Source organism: Dermacentor albipictus, chromosome 1 (assembly GCF_038994185.2).
Source record: "Dermacentor albipictus isolate Rhodes 1998 colony chromosome 1, USDA_Dalb.pri_finalv2, whole genome shotgun sequence".
NCBI classification, from domain to species: domain Eukaryota; kingdom Metazoa; phylum Arthropoda; class Arachnida; order Ixodida; family Ixodidae; genus Dermacentor; species Dermacentor albipictus.
In genome coordinates this window covers 502,584,516-502,611,761 of record NC_091821.1, presented here as the reverse complement: position 1 = coordinate 502,611,761, position 27,246 = coordinate 502,584,516, and the positions used below count along the sequence as shown (strand labels likewise).

Genomic DNA, 27,246 nt, shown 5'->3' with positions numbered 1-27,246 from the left:
CTGGAAACAGTTACTTTGTAGTTACTACTTTAGATATTCGCAACTTTCACGGCCTCTAGGGGGCGCCACCTTAAATCCAACATGGCTGTCCGAGAGATGAAGAACTAAAGCAGTCGGTACGGTCGTCTTGCTGAGTGACATGTTGTTTTGCGTCGTCATGTTCAAATGTCTCTTCAGTTTACACTCCCGCCGTTGTTATCCTGCGTAATGGCTCACATTGGGCGAGCAGAACACAGAATTCGAAGACTGCTTGAAGGCGAGGAAGTCCTAAACGTTGGTCACCTTGTGTGCGGTGGTATAAAAGTGTGCACGTCGACCTCCGTGACCCTTGAAGACCTTTGCGTGCAAACTTCGCGGCTTCGAAGCAAACTACATGAGCTGTGGTTTTAGTTTTGCCGCGACGGTGTCATAAAGAGAAGTGACCGGGCTTTCTCGTTGCTATTCTATTAATTCGACCGCTTTGAATGGGTACCATGACCTTTTTTACGGTGCGGTGCTCTCTGCAAGTTGTTACTTGGACCGCTTGAATAAGCCGCCATGTCAAGAAAAAAAATCTTCCTGGTGGTGCACGACCCAAGTTCTTTACATCGACGCCGTGAAAAGCAGCCTTAAAGCAGCGTTTTGTGAGCTAAAATTTCTTCTCTAATTATCCCTGCCTGTGTTCACAAAGCTGGATGTTGAACACGAGAAGTAGACAAAAGCCCATTTATGACCGCTTTTGCGAGCTGATACGATGACCGTTCACCCTTGTAATTTAGTTATTGCGCTTTATGCGTGCTGTGCAAGCTACAGTCTTGCGGCAGTTCAACAGCCTGCGTCAGTCCTACCGCGTCTTGCATATAGACAGATCGAGCAATACATAGCCGATGTTTACCTGTCTGCGGCCATGCTCGCTTCATTCTTCCAGTTATCTTTATAAAATAATATGCACGCAAATCAGCTGAACACTACGCGAACACTTGCACAGTAGTGTAACATTTGTTGGACTATGATTTGTTACCTTACTAGCTACTGTCATGCGTGCCTGTGCACACGTTGCAGCCGCGCATTGAAGTGGCAGACGACAAGCACGAGTTCTAGGTCCCTCTACGCCTGCGTCACTTTGCTTCCATGCACAAATGAGAAACTCATCTCTTGTTCGAAAATGGTGGAATGTCAAGCCAGCGTTGCAGAGCACGAACTCATGAGCGAGAACAAGAAATTTTGAAGCAGGTGCAAGATTTCACGGAGAATGTTTGCGTTCCAACATAGCCGCAAAGGCATGGGTGGCAGAAATGCAAGAGTCAATCATCCTACAACACATTTGAGCTAAGATTGTGCATTATTTCTTTCCCTGCGCATAATATATTGCTATGCCTGCGTCTTTATGGAGGGGCGTCTATTCGCAATTTCAATTGCTCGGAATCGTCACTCATCTGCCGTATTCCAAAAAGATGACCTCCTGCATGAAGTGCGCACTGCAAACATTCATCGCGTCTGTGACAGCTTTGCCGATCCGCAACTTAATAATCAATTTCTTCCTCATGGACGCAGCCGGTGGGAATGAGTGAAGGCTCACATCACCTACAGCATAACTTCTGCATTGCGGCACACAGCAAATGCGATTACTTCCATGTTTACTCATTACGAGCACGTTAATTGTCCTTCAGTATCCCTCTGGAGCTATGAACGCGTTAAAACATCAACGAAAAGTAGTGGAAAAGCGCAGACAACACCAACACGCTACGCGAATGGGCGGCAGTTATAATCTTTTGATTGGTTCCGGCCGCCGCCACACGACGGCGCCACCGTACGTGAAATTTGCGAATAAGCTTGCAGCAATACAGCGAATGCCCGCCGTGGCATCCTTCTCTTTTTGCTTCATGTGGCATTTAAAAAAGAAAGGAGCGAATATTGTGCATAGTGCCATCTCGCCTGTGTCTGCCATGTGCAGTTCATATTTCAATTTTTCTGCACATAGCCCAGGCTTAACAAGAAAAACTGCATAGGAAAGAAGCATGGGAACGCACTGTTCAAATCAGTCGGAAGTAGACAATGCTGGCATCGCTGCTTCAAGGAGGCGGGACATAGCAATGTCATTATGGCTTAAAAGTTGAGGGTGAAGCTGTGGCTTGAAGGGAGGGTAATGTTTAACCACTCATACCAATGTTGTTAAGCATGCTGACACGGAATCCTTGTGAGAAAGCGTTCCATGAGAGGCGCCCTCCATGTTTAAGCGTACGACAAAAACTGTTTCAAGGATACATTAATAAATGGTCTGCCAAGGCTCTAGTAAATGTTATTTTCAGTGTAATAAAGTAAGCCTGCAATTCTGGAAATTGAGCAATCTTAGAGGCAATGCAATTTCTCTGTGCAATTCTTGGGACATTGGGGGATGTTTGCTATAATTTCTACAATAAAAATTTGTCCACTACAAGTAGCAAGAACCGATTGCATATCTTACAAGTTGCTTTCATCAACCAGCTAATCGATGTTGAATGTCATTTAAATGCCTTCCCCTCATGCAGTGCTCTGCGTTGGGTCTGAAATACAGTTGAATCTCCATTAATTCGAACATTCGGTGTATTCGAACTGACGGCCGTGGTCCCGTCTAAGTTATGTGTATTCCAAAGGCCGAAAACGGCTGGTAACCCAGACGCGCTAGCATTCGCGACGGTATATTCGACCATACTGCGCTCCGATAATGCTCTCAGCAGCACGCAAATCACGCAGCAGCGCCTCCGACCAGCATTCCTCTGACCGCGCCATAGAGGAAGAGCTTAGGAGAGACTACTCGTCGCGTGGGGCGGGAGAAAGCCGTGGTGGAAATTTGTGCGCAAGCGTGTGCGAGCGTTCATCACCGGTTACTTCTAATAATAATAATATTTGGGGTTTTACGTGCCAAAACCACTTTCTGATTATGAGGCACGCCGTAATGGAGGACTCCGGAAATTTTGACCACCTGGGGTTCTTTAACGTGCACCTAAATCTAAGTACACGGGCATTTTCGCATTTCGCCCCCATCGAAATGTGGCCGCCGTGGCCGGGATTCGATCCCACCGGTTACTTCTGTTAGTGACTGCTGTTAGTGTTGCGGCACCGCCGTGCACCCCATAGAGTCAATGTATAAGAACGTCTACAATTTTGAACGCTAAAAACTTTCGTCGTCCGATTTTCCGGACTTTTTGCCATGACTGCAGGTCCGAAACAGCATTAATCAAAGCCACCACCACCGCCATTTTGATTATCGCGCCGCCTCGGCTCGAGCCGGCGCTCTGGCATGCAGATCGCTGGCAGCCGTAGCCAAACCGCGGCAACGCTAGGCCTAGCTACGTCGACGTTCGCTTCCAAGCTTCTTGTTGTTCGGTGCCGTGTTTTTCATTGAAGCACTTCGCTGCTGTTAGCAATGGTGCCGACTCCGCCTTTGTAAGCCTCGCCAATGGCTTCAGAGCGCGGAAAGCGTGGCATGTTGCATAATGTCAGTTCCCAAAAGTCAACTTCGTCCCAGTACAGCAGTCGTACGCGGTGAAGTATACCAGAAGTTCGAAGGGGAAATTGTCATGGGACATGGTGCGTTGCCTTTAATTATACATGCGTGCGCCCGCCGCCTCCTATTACAGAACGAGCACCGATTTGCCTAATAACTGTCTGTAATTTGGTAATACGTGTGAATAAATTTTGTGGAACTTCCCACTCATGTGTTAGCTCAGTGCACATGGGCCACTGCAGGTAAGTCCTCCATTCAATTAGCTTCCTATAATTTGAATTTCATTTAATTCGAACAAATTTTCGGGCCCCTTCGAGTTCGAATTATCGAGATACGACTGTACAATAATTCAAACTGCTTATGGTGGTAAAGGCCCCATTTGACAAAACATTCCATATTGTCTGGTCAGAATTAAGTCTGAGGACCTCCATCTCCTGTGTGTTTTCCATTAGTAGGGGGCAGACATGATTACACCAACAGTCCCAGCTGTCAACTCAAAAGGGCTTCTACCTTGTGTTGTGCAGACAGACGTGTTCCTCATATGCTTCAGCGTGGTGAGCCCATCTTCCTTTGAGAATGTCACCTCCAAGTGGTTCCCGGAGATCAAGCACCACTGTCCTGATGCGCCCATCATACTTGTTGGTGAGTGCCTTTAACCTTCTGCTAAACCATTCCCTGTATTTGCACCTCAAAGAAAAACTTAACCCATAAAAAGGTTTGATTATGCATGGAAGTTTCCATGCTTAAAGTGTTCTTGCACTTTTGCTAAAACTATCTCCAACAAAAGTCTGTGAAATGGCTATTCAAAGGGGACTGCAGTAAATTTTTAATGCCAGAACATCAACTGAGATCAATTATTCAAATTTTTTAATATTCACTTTAAGACCAAGTATGTTTTGTTACATTCTAGAGGGTGTTCAGAAACAACCAATCCAATTTTTTGTTGCAACGTACATATGCTGTGTGGCATTTTTCTTCGGCATTTAAAGAGAGCCAGAGAAACATTATAGAACCACGTGACTGTGCTCATGCGCTATGCTCATGCGTATTGCAGCGCACTCAACCATGCTTCAAGCCAAAGAATCGTGTGTGGATCGTGGCGAAGTGAGCAGCCGCAGCTGTAGGCATCGACTTCACAGTGCGTCAGCATCTTTGACAGTGCCGCATGGAGAGGAAGCTCTGTCGTGCCTGATAAACAATAGGCCTGAAGCACGGTTGAGAGCGCAGCAATACAATAGCACATGAATGCAGTCATGCGGTTTTATTTCAAGCAGCCACCAGGAGCAAGCACGGAGAATTAACGTAACATTCCTCAGCAAGGATGTTCGCAATCAGCTCCAGCAAACAGCAGCCGAAAAAATTGCCGGTTTATTGTCTCGCTTGGGTGCCGCGCAGAAACTACGGATGCTCTCTATACACTATGGCATGGACTCATCGACATCGACCGCAACTACATGTTCATAGACATCGCTGTTTTCAACAATCTGTTTTGCAAGACGGCAGCTTTGCGGCGAGTTGGAAACAGAATGGAGCTCACGGCATGTATCAGGAACGGCAAAATCTAACCTGAAATAAACATTCTTTTGGCCCATGCTGTTCAAAGTACAAGAAACAGGCAACTGGCGCTCAATCACTTCTTCTCTGCTATGGGGGATATCCCACAGAGGCCTGCACCACAAGACATCCCAAGGCCATTTGAAGGAAAGCGTGAACCCAGCTGCAATGGATTGGACCGCTGGGCAGGAAGAGAACGGCTGGTGGCCAGGGGGTGATGCCTTGGCTCGCAGCGACCACTTGTATAATGTCACCGCCCCAAAACATCCAACAAGGACAGGCAACTGCAAAATGAACCCCACAACACGGCTCTGCGCCGAGATGGCGTACCTTGGCTCCCACTTTAGACCCGCCAGGCTTTAAAAAAAAGACATAAGTGCAGAAACAAAAAAAATGCCGCATTTCGCAATGCCAATTTCTGAAGCAATTTTCTGCTGACAAATTCAGCAAACATAGAGGGAATCCTGCTAAATAAGAAGAGATCTTCTTGGCTTAAAAAAAAAATTAACACTAGTAACCCTAAAATTGAGACAGGACCCTCAAACGCAGAATTCAAATTAGCCTGCTCAAACCATCTGCATTGCTATGCAACTTTCCCTTCTTATATCTAACGGAGAAGTTGTACTCTTGGAGAGTGAGACTCCATCGGAGCAAGCGGCCATTTTTGTGTGACATTTGATTGAGCCACGTCAGAGGACAGTGGTCGGTCTTGAAGATGAATTTCGCTCCGCACAAGTAACACGACAACTTCTGGGCGGCCCAAACTAAACAAGCGCATTCCTTCTCTGAAGCGCTGTAGGCGTCCTCTCTTACATATAGTTTACGGCTGGCATAGAGGATAGGATGCTCCCTGTATTGTCGTCGACCTAAGTACCATGCCCATACCTCTGTCGCTTGTGTCGCATTGAACTATGAATTCCTTTGTGTAGTCTGGCGTGCGAAGCACAGGACGAGAAACCAATAGCGTTTTCAAACTTTGGAAAGTGTTCTCTTTGTCCTTATCCCAGTGTACGTTACTCGGTGCTCCCTTTCGGAGGGCATCCGTTAATGGACTTGCCATTTGCGAGTAATTCGGAATGTACCGTTGATAGTACCCCACAAGCCCCAAAAATGAACGAAGGTCTATTTTCGTGCGCGGCTGAGACAATTCTCCAATCGTAGCTATTTTCAGCTCGGCCAGCCGTCTCATGCCCTGACCGACAACATGGCCCAAATAAGTAACCTGCGAACAACCAAACCTACACTTTTTCACTTTCATCGTTAAGCCGGCTTCCCTCAACCGTGAGAACACCTGTTTGAGGTGCGATACGTGTTGTTCCCAGCTGTCCGAAAAAATTGCTACATCATCAAGATAGGGCAAGGCGAACTCCTGCAAGTCTTTTAGGACAATATCCATTAACTTAGAGAAGCTAAATGGTGCGTTCTTCAGCCCGAAGCTCGGTGCGAGAAGGCGAAAAGTGCCTACAGGTGAGATGAATGCGGCATAGCGGCTGGCACTTTCTGAAAGGGGAACTTGCCAGTACCCCCGCACGAGATCTATAGTGGAAATGTATTTAGCAGCGCTAACTCTTTCAATTCGTTCCTCAATGTTGGGTATCGGGTACAGCTGATCCCTAGTGATGGCATTTAACTTCCTGTAGTTAACACACGGATGAGGCTCCTTGTTAGGGGTTTCTTCCTGTATTAGCGGTGACGTGTAGTCACTCTCAGTGGGCTCAATAACTCCCAACTCTAGCATGCGCTGTATCTCTGCCTCCATAATCTCTCTCTGTCTTGGAGACACCCTGTAAGGCTTTGATCTTACTGGTTCGGTTGATGTCAGCTCAATTTCGTGCGTTATTAGTTCGGTTCTACCCGGCCGATCGCTGAATCTGTCGAGATATTCCCCTAACATCTCTTTAAGCTCATCTAGCTGCTCGGGTCTTAGAGCGTGCGAGCTTACCGAGTGTTCTACTACTTCTTCTATGCCGATTTCAAAGTTGGAGGTCGTCCTATACTCCTTAAACTTGGTACTAGTGCCATCCTGCTCTTTGATGGTATAGTTAACAACTCCGCTCCGCTCTACATACGGCTTCATCAAATTACAGTGATATATCTTCACTTCCTTCCTGCGACTGGGCATGTTCAGAGCATAGTTAGTATCTGAAAGTTTGTGCAACACTTTCACGGGCCCGTCCCAGTGAACTTCAAGCTTGTTCTTTCTTGAAGGTTTGAGGATCATTACCTGGTCTCCGGCGTTAAGCGTACGAAGGCTCGCATTCTTGTCGTAATAGAATTTGGCATTCTTTTGAGCTATTCCCATGTTCAGTCCGACTAGTTCTTGAGTTTCGCTTAGCCGTTCCAGCAAATTTAGCACTTATTGAACCACTGTTGGACTCTCCCCTCTTTCCTCCCACATCTCTCTTAACATTCTCAGTGGAGAACGAAGTGTCCTCCCATACACTAGTTCTGCTGGCGAGAACCCTGTCGCTTCATGTGGAACCGTTCGCAAAGCAAACAAAGTTGCCGGCAGACAGTTCTCCCAGTCCTCCTTGTGCTCGTAACAGAGCGCACGCAAAACTCGCTTAAGCACCGAATGCCACCTCTCTACACTGTTTGACTGAGGGTGATAGACAGAACTGTGTATCAACTTTACCCCGCACTTTTGCAAGAATGTGGAAGTCAGTGCACTCGTGAATACTGACCCTTGATCTGCCTGAATTTCGGCTAGAAACCCAACTCGTGCAAACACTGTCAAAAGCGCGTCTACTACTTCAGTGGAACTGAGCTCTTTCAAAGGGATTGCTTCTGGAAACTTGGTAGCCGGACACAGCATGGTAAACAAGTACCTGTAGCCCGATTTTGTTTTTGGAAGAGGCCCTACCGTGTCTATTACAAGTCGTCTGAAAGGCTCTGTTATTAAGGGCACTACCTTCAGTGGAGCTTTCCATGTCTCTCCTGGTTTACCAGAACGCTGGCAGGCGTCGCATGATCTTACAAAGTTTTCTACGTCTTTTAAACAGCCAGGCCAGTAGTATTTCATAAGCAATCTTTCCTTTGATTTGTTTATGCTTAGGTGGCCGGACCACCAATTTCCATGACAGAGACTCAAAAGGTCCTCCCTGTACTTAGTAGGTACGACTAACTGATCTAAAATCCTACCCTTTCAATCTCTGTAGTGCCGATACAACAATCCTCCTCTCTCATGTATCGTCACGTTGCGCCTAGCAATGCCTTCTTTAGCTGTGTCATGTAATTTAGCTAAGCTCTCATCATTCTTTTGCTCGGCTGCCAGTGACTCTCTATCCACACGTAAGAGCTGATCAAAGTTCTTTGAGGCCAGTGATAATAACGACCCTGTCTTGCTTGTGACTGCGTCAGCTTCCTCTTCCTGCTGGCTAGAACTTTGACACTCTAGTGCTACGCTCTCATTGAGCTGGTCAGCTGGCAGTCTCTCCTCAACTGCTCTTTTGTCCCTTGGGCCTAGCTCGGATTCGGGTATTGAAGTTATCCCCTTTTCTGCTTCCGCTGGAGGAGCTTGTGCATTTTCAGCCGAATGCGCCGCGATCTTACGAGCTTGGCCTCGGGTCAATGCCTGTACTATGCCCTCTCCCAGTTTGAGCCCTTTGTCACGCAGTAACTGATTCGAACGATTCGAAAAGATGTAAGGGTACTGCAGTGACAAAAATTTGGAAACTGCAGCCTCAGTCTCTAGCTGCCCGAATGGTCCACTTATTTTGACTTTGGCCATGGGCAGACACATGCTGTGTTTTTCTACAACCTGTTTGATCCATGCTACTTCTCCGGTGAAGTCATCTACCGTCACGTAAGACGGATGGACAATGTCCATCGTGACGGCACTGTCTCGCAGCACCCGAATATGGGCTTAAAAGTTCCATATTCTCGTCCTTTCCATTCATGTAGGAGAAAACTACACTAGGCTTCTCGCAGTTTACAGCTATGCGTCCCAGTTTGTGGCATTTATAACAGCGGATCGGCCTAAAAGATTCGAATTTTCTTTTCTGTTCCTTTTTTGCGGTTTCCCCGTTAAGTTTCTCCTCGCTCTTTTCTGCGTGCTTTTCCTCCACGTCTACAGGCTCCGATCGTCTTATCTGCGAACCCTTTTTGAACGGAAAGGATTTCCGCGGTCCATTTCGACCATCCCAGTTTCCGTCCTCGGCGTTCAACTTTCTACGCGTTGCGTACTCTTCGGCTAATTCAGCCGCCCTTTCCTCAAAGTGTACATTCCCTCTGTCTTGCACCCACAGTTTCACAGCTTGGGGGATGGTTTTGTAAAATTGCTCTAGACACATGCACTCAATGATCATGTCTCTGCTGTTGTACGCTTCCGCGCTTTTCAGCCACTCGACTAGGTTGGCCTTATATGCAAACTCTGGATATCCCTCGCCATCTTTTTTGCCTGTGCTCCTAAACCTTTGCCGAAAAGCTTCGGCTGAAAGGCGGTATTTCTTCAGGAGACTAGCCTTAACTTTTGCATAATCATATGCATCCTGTGCACTCAATCTGGCGATTACTTTCGCCGCCTCACATGGCAACATAGACAGCAACCGCTGTGGCCATGTACTCGGGCCGAAGTTCATCTTTTTGCAAGTCCTTTCAAAATTGCATAGGAACAAGCCTATGTCGGTCGCGACCTCAAATGGCTTTAATAGCCTGTCCATGCGGTACGATTCTGCCTCAATTGATCGTCCCAGAGCGCCTTCACTTCCTTGAGACAACTCCAAACGTTTGCTTTCAAGTTCAAGTTGCATTTTTCTTAACTCGCTATCTTTATCACGTTCCTCTCTCTCTGTGTCCCATTCTTCTCTTTCTCTGTCCCATTTTTCTCTTTTTTTCAGAAGTTCAAACCCCATTTCAATTTCTTCCTCACTTGCCTTCTCGGAAATTAGCTCCAATAATTCCGATTTTAGCATTTCCTTGTGACATTTAGGCCAAGTTTCTCACCAACAATCAATTCGTCTCTCAGCAGTGTCCTTAACTCCATGATTGCTGCTTTACTGCCTTGATTCTGCTCTCTAAATCTAGCTAGGAAAACACAACCTAGCTAGCACTCAACAATCTAGCTTCCCTACTGTTCTAAACAGAACAACCACAAAATGAAGCCTAGAGAGTCAAAGCAAGAACCAAGCACTCACCACAGTCACAGCACCACGTCGCAAAGTCCATCCCGCCGCTGCCACCAGTTGTCAGGATTGGGGGCTCAATCCCATCGCTCGTGATCCGTTGTCAAGATTGGAGTCAGGCATGAATTAGAAGGTAGCTGGCCCATGCTGTCGTCCAACTTATCCACGCTGAGGACGTTGATGAAGGGAAGGACTGCTTCTCATCGAGAACGAGGAGTGTGGGTTTACTTACAGTATTTATATCAGTCTAACATGACTGTTTGAGAAAGTACATCAGTCTAACATGACTGCTTGAGAGAGAGTGTCCTGAGCAGCCGCACAAAAGCGGTTTTTAAACACTCGGTCCTCTCCTGATACAAGGTGATGCGAACGTTCGTTTCGTCATCGCAAACTAGCCGCCTTCCCGCAGGACGGTCTACACACACAAATGCACACACGTTCGAATGTCCGGAGCCGACGTCAGAGGGGCCCCACAGAACTCGGAGCCGTTCCGGGTAGCGCGTTGGGGAGTTGGGGAACAATAGGTGGCCCGCCGAACTCATTCCGTCACAACGGCAATGAGGCTAGAGGTTGATGGCGGTTTCAACACAAAGCCGGCTTCATCGAACGCATTCTAGCTGAAGCGACGGAGAGTGGGGGATGCCCGTATTGTTCATAGACACAAAGTCTATTTAGTCACGCTGTGGCTAGAAGTTGCCGGCGACGCTCCCGGAATGTTGCCGCCATAGTTGTAACTGGGTGGCAAACTTGCACTGCAGCTGGCCGTTCTTAACAATATGCGTTAGACTCGCCTGACAATCTCTGTAATCTCTGTATTTATGTTCAAATACTGCAGCCAATTCAGGACTTTGCAAGAGTGTGTAAAATATGAGTGCAATAGCACAAGTATAAAGGAAAAAGGAAACACAACAGCATACTCAGATGTGGGTCAGTACACATTATACTGCTGTGCACACCTCTGAAGTGCCTCTATAAAACATCTTACAGTGGGAGTTCATAACAAGACTGGGCATTGTGTTCGAACACTTAACTCGTCACTTTTAGCTGCTCAAATTAAAAGATGATATAATGGATCATTTGTTGGATGCTCAAGAAATTGACCTGTTATGCCATAATTAAGGAGTCTGCAACTACCTTAATGAAATTAGAAAAGAGTAACACTATTTTTATGTCACTATCTCCCTAAGAAGTGGAGCAGTAAAAGCTGAAGTAGCATTTATATTGATTTGGGTGCTTGAAAAAATTACTCTAATATAAGCCCTTGTGGTTGGGGATCAGAGGTTGCTTGAGGATTCAGACTCCCACTCTTTATTGTCGAGTGTTGTCACTTTTGAGTAATTCATTTTAAAATTCCAGTTTGAAAAGTAGTAGGTGAAAATAAAAGGGAAACCTCACAACGCAAGTGCTACAATGCATTTTTTAACAAGAATGCATATCAACTCTTTATTTTTTAGTTTATCTTTTTTCTGAGATGCCCTTGGACAGTCAAGAGTGCAGCAGTTCGGGCGAGTTAGTATGTCAACGCTCACTCTGCTCTCCATTCCTTTTCATTACCCCTTCCACCTTCCTTTTTTGCTTGTTCTGAGCTGTGCTACAAGCCTGTAAAAAAAAAAAAAAAAACCTTGGACAGTAGGATTGATGCTGATGTCAAGCAGGTGGAAGCCCTGGCTAGGAAAGCTGGTGCAGCAGCTTTAACTGTGGCCTGGTCTTGTGTGGTTGCAGGGACCAAGATGGACTTGCGCGAGGACAAGGAGACCCTGCAGCAGCTGTCGGAGCAGGGCCTGTCGCCAATCAAAAGGGAGCAGGGCCAGAAGCTGTGCTCCAAGATCCGTGCCATCAAGTACCTCGAGTGCTCAGCCCTCACCCAGAGAGGCCTCCGACAGGTGGGTGCATCCTGGCCAGTTCGGCTTGTTAAAGGGATATTGAATGACCACGGGAAATGTTCAAAAGCAACCACTAAAGAAGATAAACAAGGAATGGTGTTGTAGGAACAGAAAACCCACAAAGAATTGCCATTTATTAAACTGATGACTGCGTTGATGTCGCGGCTACCATCATCGAGCATATATGCCTGATGGCGCTAGTCCAGTCTCTTTTTCTCCCACCACGGGGCTCTTTGAGTACTGTCCACTACATGGCTCCCTCCCTAGCGATGAAGGCACTGCCGTTAAGCGGTTTAAGTTGAGTAGATGGCATTGCCAGAGTCTAGATGAGCTGGCTTCAAGCAGTCGATGGAAATTGTCTGTTCGCGTCCTGACAAGAAGTGTGAAAAACTTAGCATCACACGAGCACTTTGAAGGAACCGTCGTTAAGAGCTTGTAAAGTAGCGCGAGTAGCTTCGTGATGGATAAATACGTGACTGCTATGAAGTAAAAATGGGCTCATGTAAACATTCCTGCAGTCGTTGCGAAGCGGCGGTGGTATAACAGTGACCATTGTAATGCGAAGGCAGTCGGCGTAAGATTGTAGGTCAGCAGATGACGGCTCCGAGGCGAAGAACTCACCTGGTATGCGAAGTGTCGTGCCGAAAACGAGTTTTGCTCAGGAACACTGTGCATCTGCTTTCCGAGCTGTGCGAAGACCTAGTAGAACCTGCTCTGTCAATGGAATCGTGGATTCATGGGCACGAGGTGCTGCTTTTAGTTGACGATGGAAGCGTTCTACCATGCCATTGGAACTTGGGTGATAAGCTGTTGTTCGTATATGCATTACACCCAGAAGACAGGAGAGAGCCTGAAAGAGGGACAAGTCAAACAGTCTTCCTCTGTCTGTAGTTATGGTGTGTGGTACACCGTAACGAGAAATCCAGGTACAGTGAAACCTCGTTAAACCGTAGTTGGCCGGAGCTTGGAAAGAGTGTGTATTAAATGGTAGTACTGTTTAACCGAAATAGCATGAGATCGACCACTTACCTGTCAAAAATGGAACTCTGAGAGAGTGCGATGAAGGGGGAAAAAAAAAACATGCAGTATTTATTCACGTCGCGTGACAAAAGTGTTATTTTCGTTTGATGACGCAGCGGCCAACACTCTTAGGCAAAAGTACACCCTTTGGGGTGTATATCTGCCACACAACGATAATCGTCATCTGCCTTGCTTGCGTTTCCTTTCTTCAATACGCCGCGCTCGCTACTTTCCTGTCGGGAATGCTATGTCATGCTGATAACGCGCATGCTGTTTGTTACTGGGAAGTATCGGGCTCGCCGCGTTAAAAAAAGGAAATGTGGACAAGACAGATGACGATTATTGTTGTGTGGTAAAAGGGTATAACAGTAAAACTTCATTTGGGCCTAGTTGGTACATCATTCTGAATTTAACATTCCAGCGCAAACATCTAAGACAAACCACAAAAGGAAGACACGCAAAAGGAGACGCACAGCGCCAGTGTGTGTCGTGTCTTCCTTGGGGTGTAAGGGTGTAATTTTGCTTAAGAGTGTAGCAGCGACGACAGCGGCCTCAAATTTACTGAAGCTGTGAGGCAGCTCATCAGCCAGCGCCCCTCTTCTCGGCAAACACTCGCATCGCAGATTCCTCGTTGGCGTTACGTATTCTCCATGCACGTGCGTGGTAGCGCTGCAGAAGTCGCAGGGCACCTTTTTCATTGCGGGGTGGTGTTCTAGTCACGACGATTGCATTCATGAGGCTGACATAACGCGCAGCTTCTGCCACTGTCGGGCCTCAATCGCCCGTGCTGTCGCTTTCCGTGTCGTTCTCATCACTTCGGCTACAACAGAAGCAACGATGGCGAAAAGTCGAACCTTGTAGCCAACATCTCTTCGCGGTCGCAGCAGCGCTGCCGAGCAACTTCGCACTCCAAATGCCACACACTATAGTCAACAGTAGATCCCTGTCGCATACCAGCGCGGACTTCTTCGTGTCACGTTCAATAGCACGAACAGTGTCTAATTTTTCTTCTGTGCTGAGCATCCAGTGCCTTTTTTATCCGAGCTTCGGCATGACGTGAGTCCTCGTGTGCACGACGCCACAACGCTCTCTGGCACGCCGCCAAAATGATGTTGATGTTAAAGGGCCCCTGAAACGGTTCGAACAAATTTTGTAGACGCGTAGGGTACAGCTTAAGTAGAACATTCGCACCACAATTTAAGTGAAGCGTTACATATTAATGGAGCTGCAAGCGATTAGAAGTTACCCTCCTCCCTAGCTATGCTTTTCCTCCTCAACTCGATCGCCAAGCGAGCGGCGCTAAGCTCCGCCTTCACTGGTTCAGCGTCACGATGCGACGTCACATCGTTCACTTCCGGTTGTTTTGGAGCACGCCCCCTCCCGCGCGAGACCTCTCCGCTAGCCGCTTGGCTGTCGACCGAGAGCTATCGAAGCAGCGTGCATTGCGAGCATTCTGTCGTAGCGCCGAACGTGTCCGGTATACCGGTAACCACAGGCAAGCTGGTCATTTCGGCAAATGACTGGAGGCATGAGGCAAGCTGATGAAAAAACTTTAGCGTAGACGTACGTGAGCAGCCTGATCGGTCTGCACGGTCCAGACACTTGCTGGCGCAGCGCTTAACCAGTCAAACAAAGCGTTAATATTGCTCTAATTAAGTGTAAAACATTTTAAACATTTATAAAAACGTGTTAATGATTACACTCCTGTGAAAAATACACACCAGCAGCAAAGAAGAATACACTTCGTTGCTGCTACTGTGTATGGTTGAGCTCTGTGCCACCAGGTGGCTGCACCGTGCAGACCATTCACATTTGCCCTTCTGCTCATATCGTGGCTCATCCCGGCACAGTCAAGCGGCCAGACCCTGTCCCCTTGCGCTTGCGTTTGCCCCAATACCGGATTCGCAAAACGCTATTGCGTTAGTAATCTTCCTGTGTAAAGTGACGGCCACAAACGCGCAAGTCCTGGCGCCGATCAAATACTGGCAGTCCGATGCGCAGCAGCCACTTCGCTTGTATACTGCCTTGTAGAGGGGCACGATGTCGCATCTTGACATATTGCCAGTCGCTAGGTTTGCAGTCCACAAGGCAACAAAGTCGAAACATAGTGCTCGCGAAAAGACTGAGACCGACTCTGACCGCGGAGCTCTCGTCAAAATGGAGTACGTTGTAACATAAGCAGACGACACTTGCTGTGTGCCGGAAGTGCTGAAGTGTACTGAAAAATTGTTCTTGTGCATTCTCTTTATGTTACTTTCTTTTTATAAAAACAAATGAACTAACATTCCAACTACTACGAAGATTATTTGTTCACCATAAAGTTCGAAAAATTATCAATCCCGCGGCCTGGTCAGGCAATGGGATAGCTCACGCCACTGACATCATATGGGTGATTTCCGTCATATGGGTAGGGGCGGCTTAAAATTCCGCCGCGATCGCTGCGATCGCTGCGAGCACATCGCTGCGATCGGCAGCGATGTGCATTTTTAAAACCTTATAATAAATTACACGCTTTACGCATAGCACTTAGATGTGTAAATTAATGATCAGAAGGACCTACTCTAACGACTCAGTACGTTTGTAGAAAATCGTCAAAATCGTTTCAGGGTCCCTTTAATGTGGCTTCATGCGCGAACGCGCAGGGTGCTTGGAGGCCGTTGTTCCGATCTCTGAGGCTTGTTCTGCTGGGACGCCCGATGGAGACAATGCACCACCGTTCTTGCGTGACAAAAAGTGGAAACGCTACGTGTTAACCGATGCGTATGCAATAAGCTGGTACGGTTTATGCGGATACAAAACACATTATGTTCAATGGCTGCTGAGTCGGGGATTTGACTTTACTATTTTTAAAATGAAACTACTGTTTAAGCGGTGGGGGGATGCGCGACTCTCACGCATCCCCTGATATGTTGTTTTCCCGCACGGCTCACGTGGCCTGGCGCCCGCGGCGGTCGGAGTGGTACAAGCGCGGTGCAAGAGATGGCGCGAGTGTCGCGCCGCTGCGAGGTTACTTGGGTGCGGGCGAGACAAGGCGCTCTCTTCCCTGGCGGGTCGGGGAACGGCATAGACGTCCCGCGTGCGCGCCGACCCACGCTTCTGCAAGACCGCGACGCGTGGCCGCCTTGGAACGTGCCACCGTTGGCGTGACCAAACACGCGAACGACCAGGCGTTGGGATCCAGCATGGGGCAAACATATTCGCTCATTTTCCGGTCGCGGTGAGTCGGACTTCTAGATTTGTCGCGCGCCCATCGGCATGTTTTGTGGATAGCAACTCGGCTAGCAGGCATTGATCTATGAAAGGTGCAATAAATGCCCTTGTGATTGTTCGCACTACTGTGTTGTCGTTCCTTTGTCCCAAGAGCACGGAGGAGACCCCACATCTGGCTGCCCAACGTGGGACTCTTGGGGCATCGGACGATAATTTTAAGTTATGCTTCGTTCGAGACATTTGTTTGAACCGAAGCGTAGGCCTAGCGTGAGTTTTGATCGCTAGCGTCGGCGGCGTGCTTTCTTGAGCGAGGCGACGGTGGCTGTAGTGTGTTTGAACATGTCAACATGCTAAGCCTTTTCGCAAGTGTTTTTTTTTTTTTTATGACATTCGTCGGTGCGAGAGCCACGTGGTCTGCATCCTGGGAGAGCGAGGCGTAGCGCCCGCGGAGCAGTAGCAAGCCTGAAGCGAGTGAGTACGGAAGCCTCGTGGGTCGTCCGAATTTCTTATGTAAATAGCTTCTTCTATCTCTTTGACTCTGATGAAGTCGCGGCTCTGGGAGCCGGGTGGCCGCGGGCCACGGGTGCCACTAAGGGCTGACTGGTATTGCGGCCTGGCACCAGGCGCTCCGACACCGTCTGGGACGGTGGGCGCCGTTAACTCGGATGCTGTGTGCACCGAGCGGAGTAGGACCACCTCACAGAACTGTCTCCTCGCGGCTGCCTGTTTTGCGCCCATTTTGGGTGTTGTTTTTGGATGCTGGTTGTTATCAGAGTAGCGAGGCTTTAGGCCTAAGGCTTTACAAAGCTGCCTGTCGCACGTGGATGGACACAACCTGGTGGACGGTGGCGTTGAGGTGTTGCACTTTGCTTACCTCATTCTATTTAGCCTCGCATGAATTGAAATTACTCGTTCAACTCAAGGAAGCGAGCTTCGTTCACGTGAACTTAGCATCTGAGTAGCTGCCCGATCTTTTGCTAGCCGAGTTGAACATCGTACCATGTGGGCGATGCGCATGCAGACTTCCTCTCCCTTGCACTACTTTAGTGTTTGCCGAGTGTGTTGAGTGTACGCAGCGTGATTGGAGTCGCCCCTGGCTTGCTGTCACCTGCACATCGTCTGCGCTGCTGCTCCGGACTACGATCGAGCCACACCGGGCGATGGTGATGCTGTGGCCAGTTCGGCGCAGCGACTTTGGCGGCCTCCTGCATCCAGCTCACAACCCTCGGCGGCAGACAAAAGAGCCGGCGGTCACCGACAGCTACGGCGGCTCTTGCCAGCAGGGCGCGTCGGCGCGAGCGACGCTTGCTCGTTCCGACTACTGTGTCGCCGTTTCCGGAGTCCTGGCCTGGAATCGTGCCGTCGAGTCTGCAAAGCTGTTGCTGTGACCGGCGGACGCTAGCGGTGTACCCAAGGACAATGTCGGCTCCCCGGCATTGTTGTCGCGGCAATGTCCACGCGACAACGTGTGGACATTTCTTCGGCGCGGCCACTGTTGCATTTACTATCTTGTTCGCGAAGCACGAGTTAATGTTTGACCATGTCACATGTTTCGCCGGAATAAGAAGTGATTTAAGGTTGGGGGGATGTGGGGATGCGTGACTCTCACGCATCCCCTGATATGTTGTTTTCCCGCACGGCTCGCGTGGCCTGGCGCCCGCAGCTGTCGGAGTGGTACAAGCGCGGTGCGAGAGATGGCGCGAGTGTCGCGCCGCTGCGAGGTTACTCGGGTGCGGGCGAGACAAGGCGCTCTCTTCCCCGGCGGGTCGGGGAACGGCGTGGACGTCCCGCGTGCGCGCCGACCCATGCTTCTGCGAGACCGCCTCGCGTGGCCGCTTTGGAACGCGCCACCGTTGGCGTGACCGAACTCGCGAACGACCAGCCGTTTGGATCCAGCATGGGGCGAACATATTCGCTCATTGTCCGGTCGCGGTGAGTCGGACTTCTAGATTTGTCGCGCGCCCATCGGCATGTTTTGTGGATAGCAACTCGGCTAGCAGGCATTGATCAATGGAAGGTGCAATAAATGCCCTTGTGATTGTTCGCACTACTGTGTTGTCGTTCCTTTGTCCCAAGAGCACGGGAGGAGAACCCCCACAGCGGGTACAGTTAAATGAGGTTTTACTGTACTTAAGATGGCCTGAGCCACAGATTCTGCAATAATGTGAGAGTGACATTGCATTAGGCCAGCGTGTGTAGCGGTCGATACAAGTGAGTATGTATCATTGTTTTAGGGACGGTGGTAGCTGAACAATGATATCGATGTGAACGTGGCTGAAACGAACATCTGCTGGTGGAAAATGACCAGGCACTCTCATAATGTGTTGACTGACTTTGGCGCACTGGCACTGTATGCATGCCGGAGCCCAGCAACGGACGTCAGCGTTCATACGCGGCCTCAGGTGGCGGGAAGTGGCCAGACATTGTGTGGCACGTACTCCAGGGTGCGATAAGGAATGTAGGGCATCAAAACCTTGCTGCCGAAATTGTTGTGTGACGTTGCAGCGAGGCAGTAAGATATCTTGGAAGCGTAGAGAATTGTTGGCAGCCCGGAGTATTTGAAGTTCACGGTCTGTGCATTAAGCGGTAGCGAGGCGGACGAAGTCAATGCCGGAACGATTGACTTGGCTTGCATTTACATGGATCCGTGACAGAGCGTCAGCAGCGGGATTATCGGCACCACTGATATGCCGAATATCAGTAGCGAAGTCGGGGGTTTATGCAAGCTGGGGAATTTCGCGGCGAGTGTGCGAGGAACTGTTGGAAGTAATAGCATAAATGAGTAGTTTGTGGTCGATGAGAATAAATAACTGACGCCCTTCGAGATTGTGACAGAGTGGTGGACTGTGAGGTCGAGTCCTAGCAATTTGCGACCGAAAGTGCTCTAGTGGGTTTCTTGCAGTGTCGGCTTCCTTGAAAAGAAAGATATTGGGTGCCATGTCTTGCCAACCAGCTATTGAAACGCGGCGCCAACAGCTATGTCAGAGGCATCTACCATAACGCACATTGGAGCGTCTGGTTGTGGGTGTGCCAGTAGAGTAGTGGTAGCAAGGGCGTCCTTAGCAGAGATAAAAGCAGATTCAGCTGCATTAGTCCATGATATAGGCGTGCTAGCTCGTGGTGTGCTGGAGAGTGGAATTTGAAGAGGCTGCAAAGTTGAAGCACAACGAGGAATGAAACAGCGATAGTAATTGATGAGGCCCAGAATTGACCATAATTGTTTGGTGGAAGACGGACGTGGAAAATATTTAATCGCTTAAACACGGGATGGAATGGATCTGATGCCATGCTCATCTACTCTATGGCCCAGGATATAGAAAGAAGCAACGCCAAACTCGCTCTTCTAGATGATTACAACCAGGCCATATTGACGGAGGTGTTCAAACACCTTACTTAGGTCAGATTCGTGTTCCAAAGCAGAGCAACTGAATACAAGAATGTTGTCTCAATAGACGAAGCAACAAGTCAGGCCATGGAGTACTTGATCGACGGACCACTGAAATGTTTGAGCAGCATTATGGAAGCTGAACGGCTTGCGCACATATTCAAAGATGCCAAAAGAGGTGATGATTGCAGTTTTAGGAATGTCGGAAGGCTCGACAGGAATCTGATGGTAGGCTTTTACTAGATCCACCTTGCTAAATATGCAGCCAATAAGCGATGTGGTGATATCGTGGATGTAAGGTGTAGGGTTTCTATCGGGAACCGTCACTTCACCCGTCTTCTTGGGCACCCTGTGTAAAGCAGATGACCAAGGCTTAGAGGAAAGACAAATGAAGCCTAACTCGAGCATGTGTTCAAATTCTTGCTTTACAATTTTGAGATGGTCTGGTGCTAAGCGGCGAGGTCGGGCATATACTGGTGGTCCTTTAGTCACAATGTGGTGAGTGACGTTGTGCACTATTGAACGATCTGGCAAGAGTGGTTCCAACAGCTCTGGAAATTCCACCAGGATAGTGGACCACGGTTTCAGTACCTGGGTGTGTGCTTGTACAATATGCAAAGGTGGTGCAGACGTGGTGATACCTTGTACGGAAAAGCTTGTTGAGAAGTCAAGAAAGCGGCAGTGGCGAAGGTCAACGAGGAGGTTAAACTTCCACAGAAAATCAGCGCCGATAATCGGCCTGCAGACGTCAGCGACGGTGAGTAGCCATCAAAAAAGGCATTGTAGACCAAGGTCAAGAGTGACAGATTTCTGGCCGTACGTTTTAATGTTGGAATCATTGACTGCAGTGAGAAAGGACGTGTCATGGTGATGTCTTCTGCGGTCTTGAAAAGTTGGGGGAACGACACAAATTTCCGTTTCATTGTCTGCAAGATGGCGAACTTTCGTGACACGGTCGGTGATGCACAAGAGACGGCTTGATGTAGAGCCAGTAGCACTAGCCCTCATCAGTGACTGGCCTAACTGTTTCCCGGAAAGTTTCAAGGCGGGCGGCACTGCCGTGCGCGAGTGCCATATCTAGCGTGATACCTACAAATAAAGGGAGACTGAGGGCGTGACACGTTTTGGTCATGCAAGCGATGCCGCTGCTGATGGTTATTTGCACGAAAGCTTAAGGCAGCCAACTGGTTAGTTAGCTCCTCTAATTGCACAGCAAGGTACGTGCTTGAACTGTCAGGTTCGTCAAAGTGCTGCTGTATCTGGGTTGTGTCACCACGGGTGCATTGCAACGGTCAACAGTGGATATCACAGGATGGAAAGAATCCATAATTTGGTCTGCCATCGTCGCTAAGGCCTCGACAGACGTAGTAGCTGAGGCACATAAAATTACGCGTAATTGGTTCGGTAGACGCTGGAGGAATAGCCATTTATTAAACAGACAACTGCGTTGATGTTGCAGCTACCATCGTTGCGCCTATGTGCCCGATGGCACTAGTCCAGCCTCCTCTTCTTCCACAGCGGGGCTCTATGAGTACTGTCCACTACAGTGTCATCATTTCACGCCTCCTGGGTATATTGCTGCATTGTTCGTGCTTTGCGAATCCACACTGGTCTGCATTGCTGTTGGTAAGCAGTCAAGATGTGGTCGTGGCAGCGTTAATGTCAAAAAGATGGGCACCCAGATGGGCCTTGCTTTCCGGCAGTGTGGCAGGCTTGATGTTGCTTCTTGCTGCCATCGCACATGCTCTTACAATTGTGTCCGAGGGAATTTTATGTGCGATATATGTCCACTAAAGCAAGGTGATGTTCATGCAACCTCAAAGGCAAGTGTCGATTCAACTAAAACAGCTGCCTTCTTTAAAGCTTATGCACAGAAATAGTCAGTTTTTATTCTTTAGTTCATGTACGTAAATTCACAAATCTGATGGATTAGTTAATGAAATGGTTCTGAATAATTAGGGTTAATATATTTAATTGATGCCCAGCCCTAGCGTAAATGTGTGTACTATTTGGACAATGGAAATGTAGACAAGTCGGTGCTATATAGGACATGTCCTTTTATTTCTATTTTTGCTACTTCATGTGATGTTTGCATGATCTCGGGTTGTAAGCCTTATCTGGTTTCTGTGCTATCTTTGGCAATGCTGTACATTAATACTTGTAGGAGGTATTCTGATTCACATAATTATTGTTCATGTTTCATTTGTGCATGATAATGAAAGCAGATGTGTGTGCAGAGTTACGTTTCCTGAGCCTGTTTTTACAATGTGCAGGTGTTTGACGAGGCAGTGCGTGCAGTACTCCGGCCAGAGCCTCTGAAGCGGAGGCAGCGGCGATGCAAGATCGTCTAGGGATCCCCTTCTCTCCACTTTATTTTGTTCTAAGAGCAGCGGGACAGCAGAGGGTCGTTCAGCATCTGACCCACCTGCAACCACCGTGCGGACTTTTTCTCTCCGTCTCTAGACCCTCGTCGAGGACGTGTAGGTGCAGACACACAAGAAAGAAGGAAACAGTACGGCATGTACCACTTTCCCGACTAACTCAGCAGCGCGAATTCATGTCGTGCCAGGCGCGACACATGGAGGCAGCGCTAAACCTGTTCTGCTCCTTCTCACATTTGCTCTGTGCTGCCATTCTCTTGGATATAACACAGTGACCTGAATTTTTGTTAAGACAACTTTGAAAGATGTTGCAATTACTGCCACTTTGGTTATTCTCAAATTTTGCAACAAAATTGCTTTTCTTAGTTGGCGTTGTTCAGTGATGCACTTAGCGTCATTCTGTGCCTGGTTCGTCCACATTTAGTTGCCAGCAGGCAATAAAATGAGTGTGTTGCTGTCGATGCTCGCAGCACCTATGCTGAGGTGCATATGACTGTTCTTTTTTGCTTTTCCTACATGAATCAGCTAAGTGAGGGTGCTGAGAGTATTACTAAATGACCTGGGCAATATAATGTGATCTTGTTAAAAGATTTGATAAGGAAGCAGCATTAAGCACAAAATCTTTCAAAGCTGCCAGAACAAAATGCAGGTAGTCATGTTCACATGAACAGTTCATTACGGAAGTCCAAATGCTGAGAAGGTTGATGGCCGAAGCTTGTTGAAGAGCTGCAACCCACATACAAGGTGTCCAATAGGCATTACGTAATGGGATATTGGTTTCTTGTGATGAACAAAATACTGAAGACGAAATTACTACTGGCATGCCATCTACTGTACATGTGTTTCCATCTTGAGCATATCTTGTGCTTTACTTCAACACATGAGAATCCTCCACAGTTGTCTGATGTGTTCATTGTGCATGCTCTTGCACAAGCTGAAGAGACGCTCCACTTGCACCATCGTTACCCTTGTGGAATGTATGCGTAGTTTGTTATTCCCTTTGATTCTTCTTCTCTCTCTCCATCAACTAGCATATCATTGCCAGGAAAGTTCAGTTTTCCCACTTTACAGTAAATTATGTCATGTGAAACGTGGTTGTAGTAATAACAAGTAGCTAATAGATAAGCCACACTTCTTGCATGGTTATCCAGTGCAGCTATAGTAAGCACACTTCTGAAAGCCCACCTTTGTTGGGCCTCAAAAAAAGCTGCGGACTCTTGTCTCAGCAAAAGTAAGACTTGGGACAGTGTGTAGTTCCCAATAGCAAAACCAACACTATTCCAGAACGGTAGAAAGAAAGTAGAAAAGAACAATGGCAGCAGTACTGTGATTCTGAAAAGTGATTGTACAGTTGAGAAATTCATACCATGCTGGCCTTGTACCCAGTACATCGTTGCTATTTTCACAGTATCTGCTATTTTCACAATGTCGCTGTTACAGCCATCACCTGAGCAGTTGGTTTTTGCGACAGTGGTGCTACAGTCACGACAAAGGTGCCGAACATAAAGTAGTGTTTCCACCACTTCAGCTTATAGGTCTGTTGTTGCTTGCAATGCCATACTTCATCTGGACTTCTTACATTAGTTTGACTATCTTTTCTGTGGGAGACAATGGATAAAGGTGTGATGATCGTTTAAGAATGGTGCAACTTACCACACATAGTGCATGAGCATTGTGTAGGCAGACAAATGATGAAATGGTTGAGACAGGTTCCTGGCTTTTATGGCAGTTATAAAAATGTTTCTTCAAAAAGTGGCAGCATTGTCTAGACTGGCTTGCATTAATGCAACTGCAGCAGTCTAGGAAGCACTGGCATCATGCAGACCATCTTGCAGCACTCTTACTGGAGGGCTGTCCACAGTGTCAGGAGACGTGCAAACAATTGGGAGCATGTAAGCAACCTTTGTTCCATCACTTCTGACACACATTGAGCATAGTCACTTTTTTCTCAGAGCACTTTGCTCTGTATGGTTATGCAGTGCAGTGTGGCTCAGGCTGTCCTAAAGCTGTTCTGCTGCTTGCCCCCTTCGTGCCAGGATGTCGGCCTTTTTACGCGTTCGTGTCATGTGTTCGCACTAGTGTTCAAGTGTGTTGCATTCACCTCTAGGATTTAGTCTGCACTGCAGTAATAAAACTTTGTGGCCAAATTTTAATATGTCAAGAGAAATTAGGCAAGAAAAAATTAAGAGACATAAAGTAACGTTATTGCAAATAAGTGTGCTGCTCCTCAAATTACATGCATGTTCCTTTCCTTTCGAGCTTTGAGACACCTCTTTGCAGATTTCCTTTAAATTAGTTGATATATTAGTATATCCTCAAGTCATTTGGAGTGTTACAGAGGGAGTGGGTACAAAACATTTGTCAAAACAAACAATATGTGAAGTAAAAGGGGAAAAAAAAAGCAATTGCAGTTACTTCAGAAAGTGGTCAGTTATAGCAGACTTCAAAGTAGCTCCTTCTGTTGTAGTTATTCTGCAGCTGCTAGTGCGATTGCAGTATTACACAACTAAAATACACAGGAAAAAATTAATGAATGAGCAATTATTTTACACAAGGGATACATTTGCTGTTAATAATAACCTTTGGAGCCAAGCATGTGTTCACAACGGAAACGCTACAATGGCCCTGCAATACTTTTCGAAACTGGTGAAGGAAACCCTCTGAAACACAGGACAGTGCTGTTAACACCTGAGCTAAATACCATATTGGCAGGAATATACCGCAAGTTTTTTCTTTTATTTTCTCTGGTGCTTGCAGCTGCGTTGAGCTAAACCACCAGGCACCACTGCATTTGCGACCGCATACAGAGACCTCTTGCACAGACCCTCCTGTGCCTGTGTGCAGTTATTGTTCCTGATTGTGCCGCGGCAGCTTGCCTCATTGTGCTCACTTCCATTTTGCCTCGCTCAGGGTGGTCAAGCTGGGAGTTGCTGCCACTGTGCATTTTGCACTGTGTTTCTTCTGGTTTAGAACGCTGTTAGTGCCACATCAATTTGGTTGCGGGGTATTCATAGCAACCTTGAACAACACGATTGGTGCTGTTCTGAAGATGCGTAAAGCGAGTGGTCTTCAAAGTCGCACACTGGATCACCCGACAACGCCGCATAAAAGAAAGATAAGTAAAAAGCAGGTGGTGCTTGACGTCTTGGTACGTCCCTTGGCTCTGGTATGGGAGAAGGCTGGGAAGGAACACCGCCTGTGAACGCTGCCAGAGACGAAGAATGTCCCCCATTGGCTGGTTCGCTTGCCTCCTTCTGGCATGGTAACAGGACTGTTACTTTCTTCTGTCACCTTCATTATTGAACAGACCTGAAAAATTATTTCACTAAAATGCTCCTTAAGCAGCGTTTTACAGCTTCCTGTATAGAACCACAATTCACGCCGGTGCCTGATGAGGCGCCCTTTAAGTGCAAATGTAACTAAATCTAGGTAACACTTGGCAGATAACACGTGCCATGCAAAATTATCTTTGCGTTATTAGTAATTTTTGGTTGCCATGTTGTGAAGAACAACGAATGGTCACAAGCGGATGCCTTACTAGACTAATTATCGTCGTAAAGTGAATCCGCACTGATAATGTGGGGAGGATAATGCGAGAGTCGGTTCAAGCCAGAAGAAGGAAGTTCAGGCAAATCCAGGCACTGACTATCCCTCCCATGCTCACTGAACAGTCTGTGTGCAGGCACTAGTGTCGCATTTGGTTCTAATGTACTTTGCGTGAAGCTTAGCCACAGCGGGCCTCAATTATTAAAATATTTAATATGGATTGCTTCAATCAGCATACAATGCTTGTCATGGTTAGCAGTGACAATGTGAAAATGTTTTTTTTTATTGTTGTTGTTCGTGCATTTCAAGGAGCTTATTTGTCATAAGCTATGCATTTGACTGTACTTCTAGAAAGCATTGCATTGCGGCATAAACAAGTCCCAGGCACTTCGTAGCTCAAGTTTTGTTCTGTGTCGTCAGGCACGTTTATTTGCAGCATTGTCCTATGTTTCATGTAGCTGTTGATAGCATTTCTGATTCTATGTGAAAGCGACACTTCAGGCAGCAGTACTTTCACTTGGGAGCAGCAGTGCACAATGTTGAAAGATGGTGTCCCATGGGGGAACGTGCATTCGATCTGCATCAGGCATGCTGGTGTGCGCCAACTAGCTTGCACACACACCTATGTGCCTGCGAAGCCTCTTGGCAAAAGACACTGGATACATAACACTAACTGCGTCATCAAATGCATGGCACAGTGCTGTCAGTTTGCTATTACCTAGGTGCCAAGTTGCTGCTGCAAGTGTTACTGTACCTAAACATTAAGAATTTCCTTAAAATTGCTAACTCACTTCTTTGACGCACTGGAAATAATTTAGGCAAAAGGACAGATAAATGCATTCCTGGCTTATCCAGGTGCCAATCTTCATAGCAGAAGTTTCCAACAATTTATAGCAACAAAAAAAAAGGGGGCAGACAGCATGGGCAAGCTGCGTGGTGTTCACCTTACAGTATACCGACGTAACGTCGTTTCCTTTGTAGCCATTGCTACGAACAGGTGGATGTCTCATTTTCCCTTCATTATAGTCTACTCGATGAATTGGTTCCGGGCAAGCAGATCACTGGCAATTTAAGCAGCCCTGTCCTCCGATTGGTCTCTGCCAGCCACACTGCTTGTGGTGCATAGACGGATATCTGACATGCCCCTTGGATTGCCTCTCCATCATGCCACTTCTGGCAGGCACAATGGTGTGAGCTGGTGTATGTGCTCACACGTGCAAGAGGAAACATCGCCTCTTGAGCTCCTATTGAATACACAGAATGAGTGCGAAGTATGTTTCATTTTATGACACACATTGGTGCCAGTGTGTGTTGTATCTTCCTTGTGTGGTTCATCTTGGGTGTTTGTGCTGTAAGTTTAAATTCAGAGTTCCATGAGGAAAGCAGAAGATTTATCCAATTCAATAATGCTGTTTGTAAAGTAGTAGACCAGTGTTAAACTTGCAAAAACACACTGTGGCTAGGACACAACCAAAGGAACAAGCACAGTAGATGCAGCACTTCTGTCCTGTCCATAGTGTGTTTTTGCAATTTGAATATGAATTGTGAACTTGGGTCTACACCTTCTTCACTAGTGTGCTTGCCACACATTTGACAGCTTGCAACTCTGAATTCGAGGCTTCACAGCATTTGGGCTTTCTTTTAAGCCTTGTACCTCATAAACAATTGATGCCAATAG

General features: G+C 47.5%; 1 protein-coding gene across 3 annotated transcripts in view; it reads left to right on the top strand.

Annotated features, from left to right (window-relative positions):
- Mtl (Rac family small GTPase Mtl) overlaps window positions 1-26,549 on the top strand; it is a 59,209-nt gene extending 32,660 nt beyond the window's left edge. For all 3 annotated transcript variants that reach the window (XM_065441284.2, XM_065441283.2, XM_065441285.2), the window contains exons 3-5: window positions 3,991-4,108; window positions 11,866-12,026; window positions 21,915-26,549. In XM_065441284.2, coding sequence (XP_065297356.1) covers window positions 3,991-4,108; window positions 11,866-12,026; window positions 21,915-21,992 — 357 coding nt within the window. In that variant the 3' untranslated portion in view covers window positions 21,993-26,549. The remainder of the gene's footprint in view (window positions 1-3,990; window positions 4,109-11,865; window positions 12,027-21,914) is intronic.
- The last annotated feature ends 697 nt before the right edge of the window (window positions 26,550-27,246 follow it).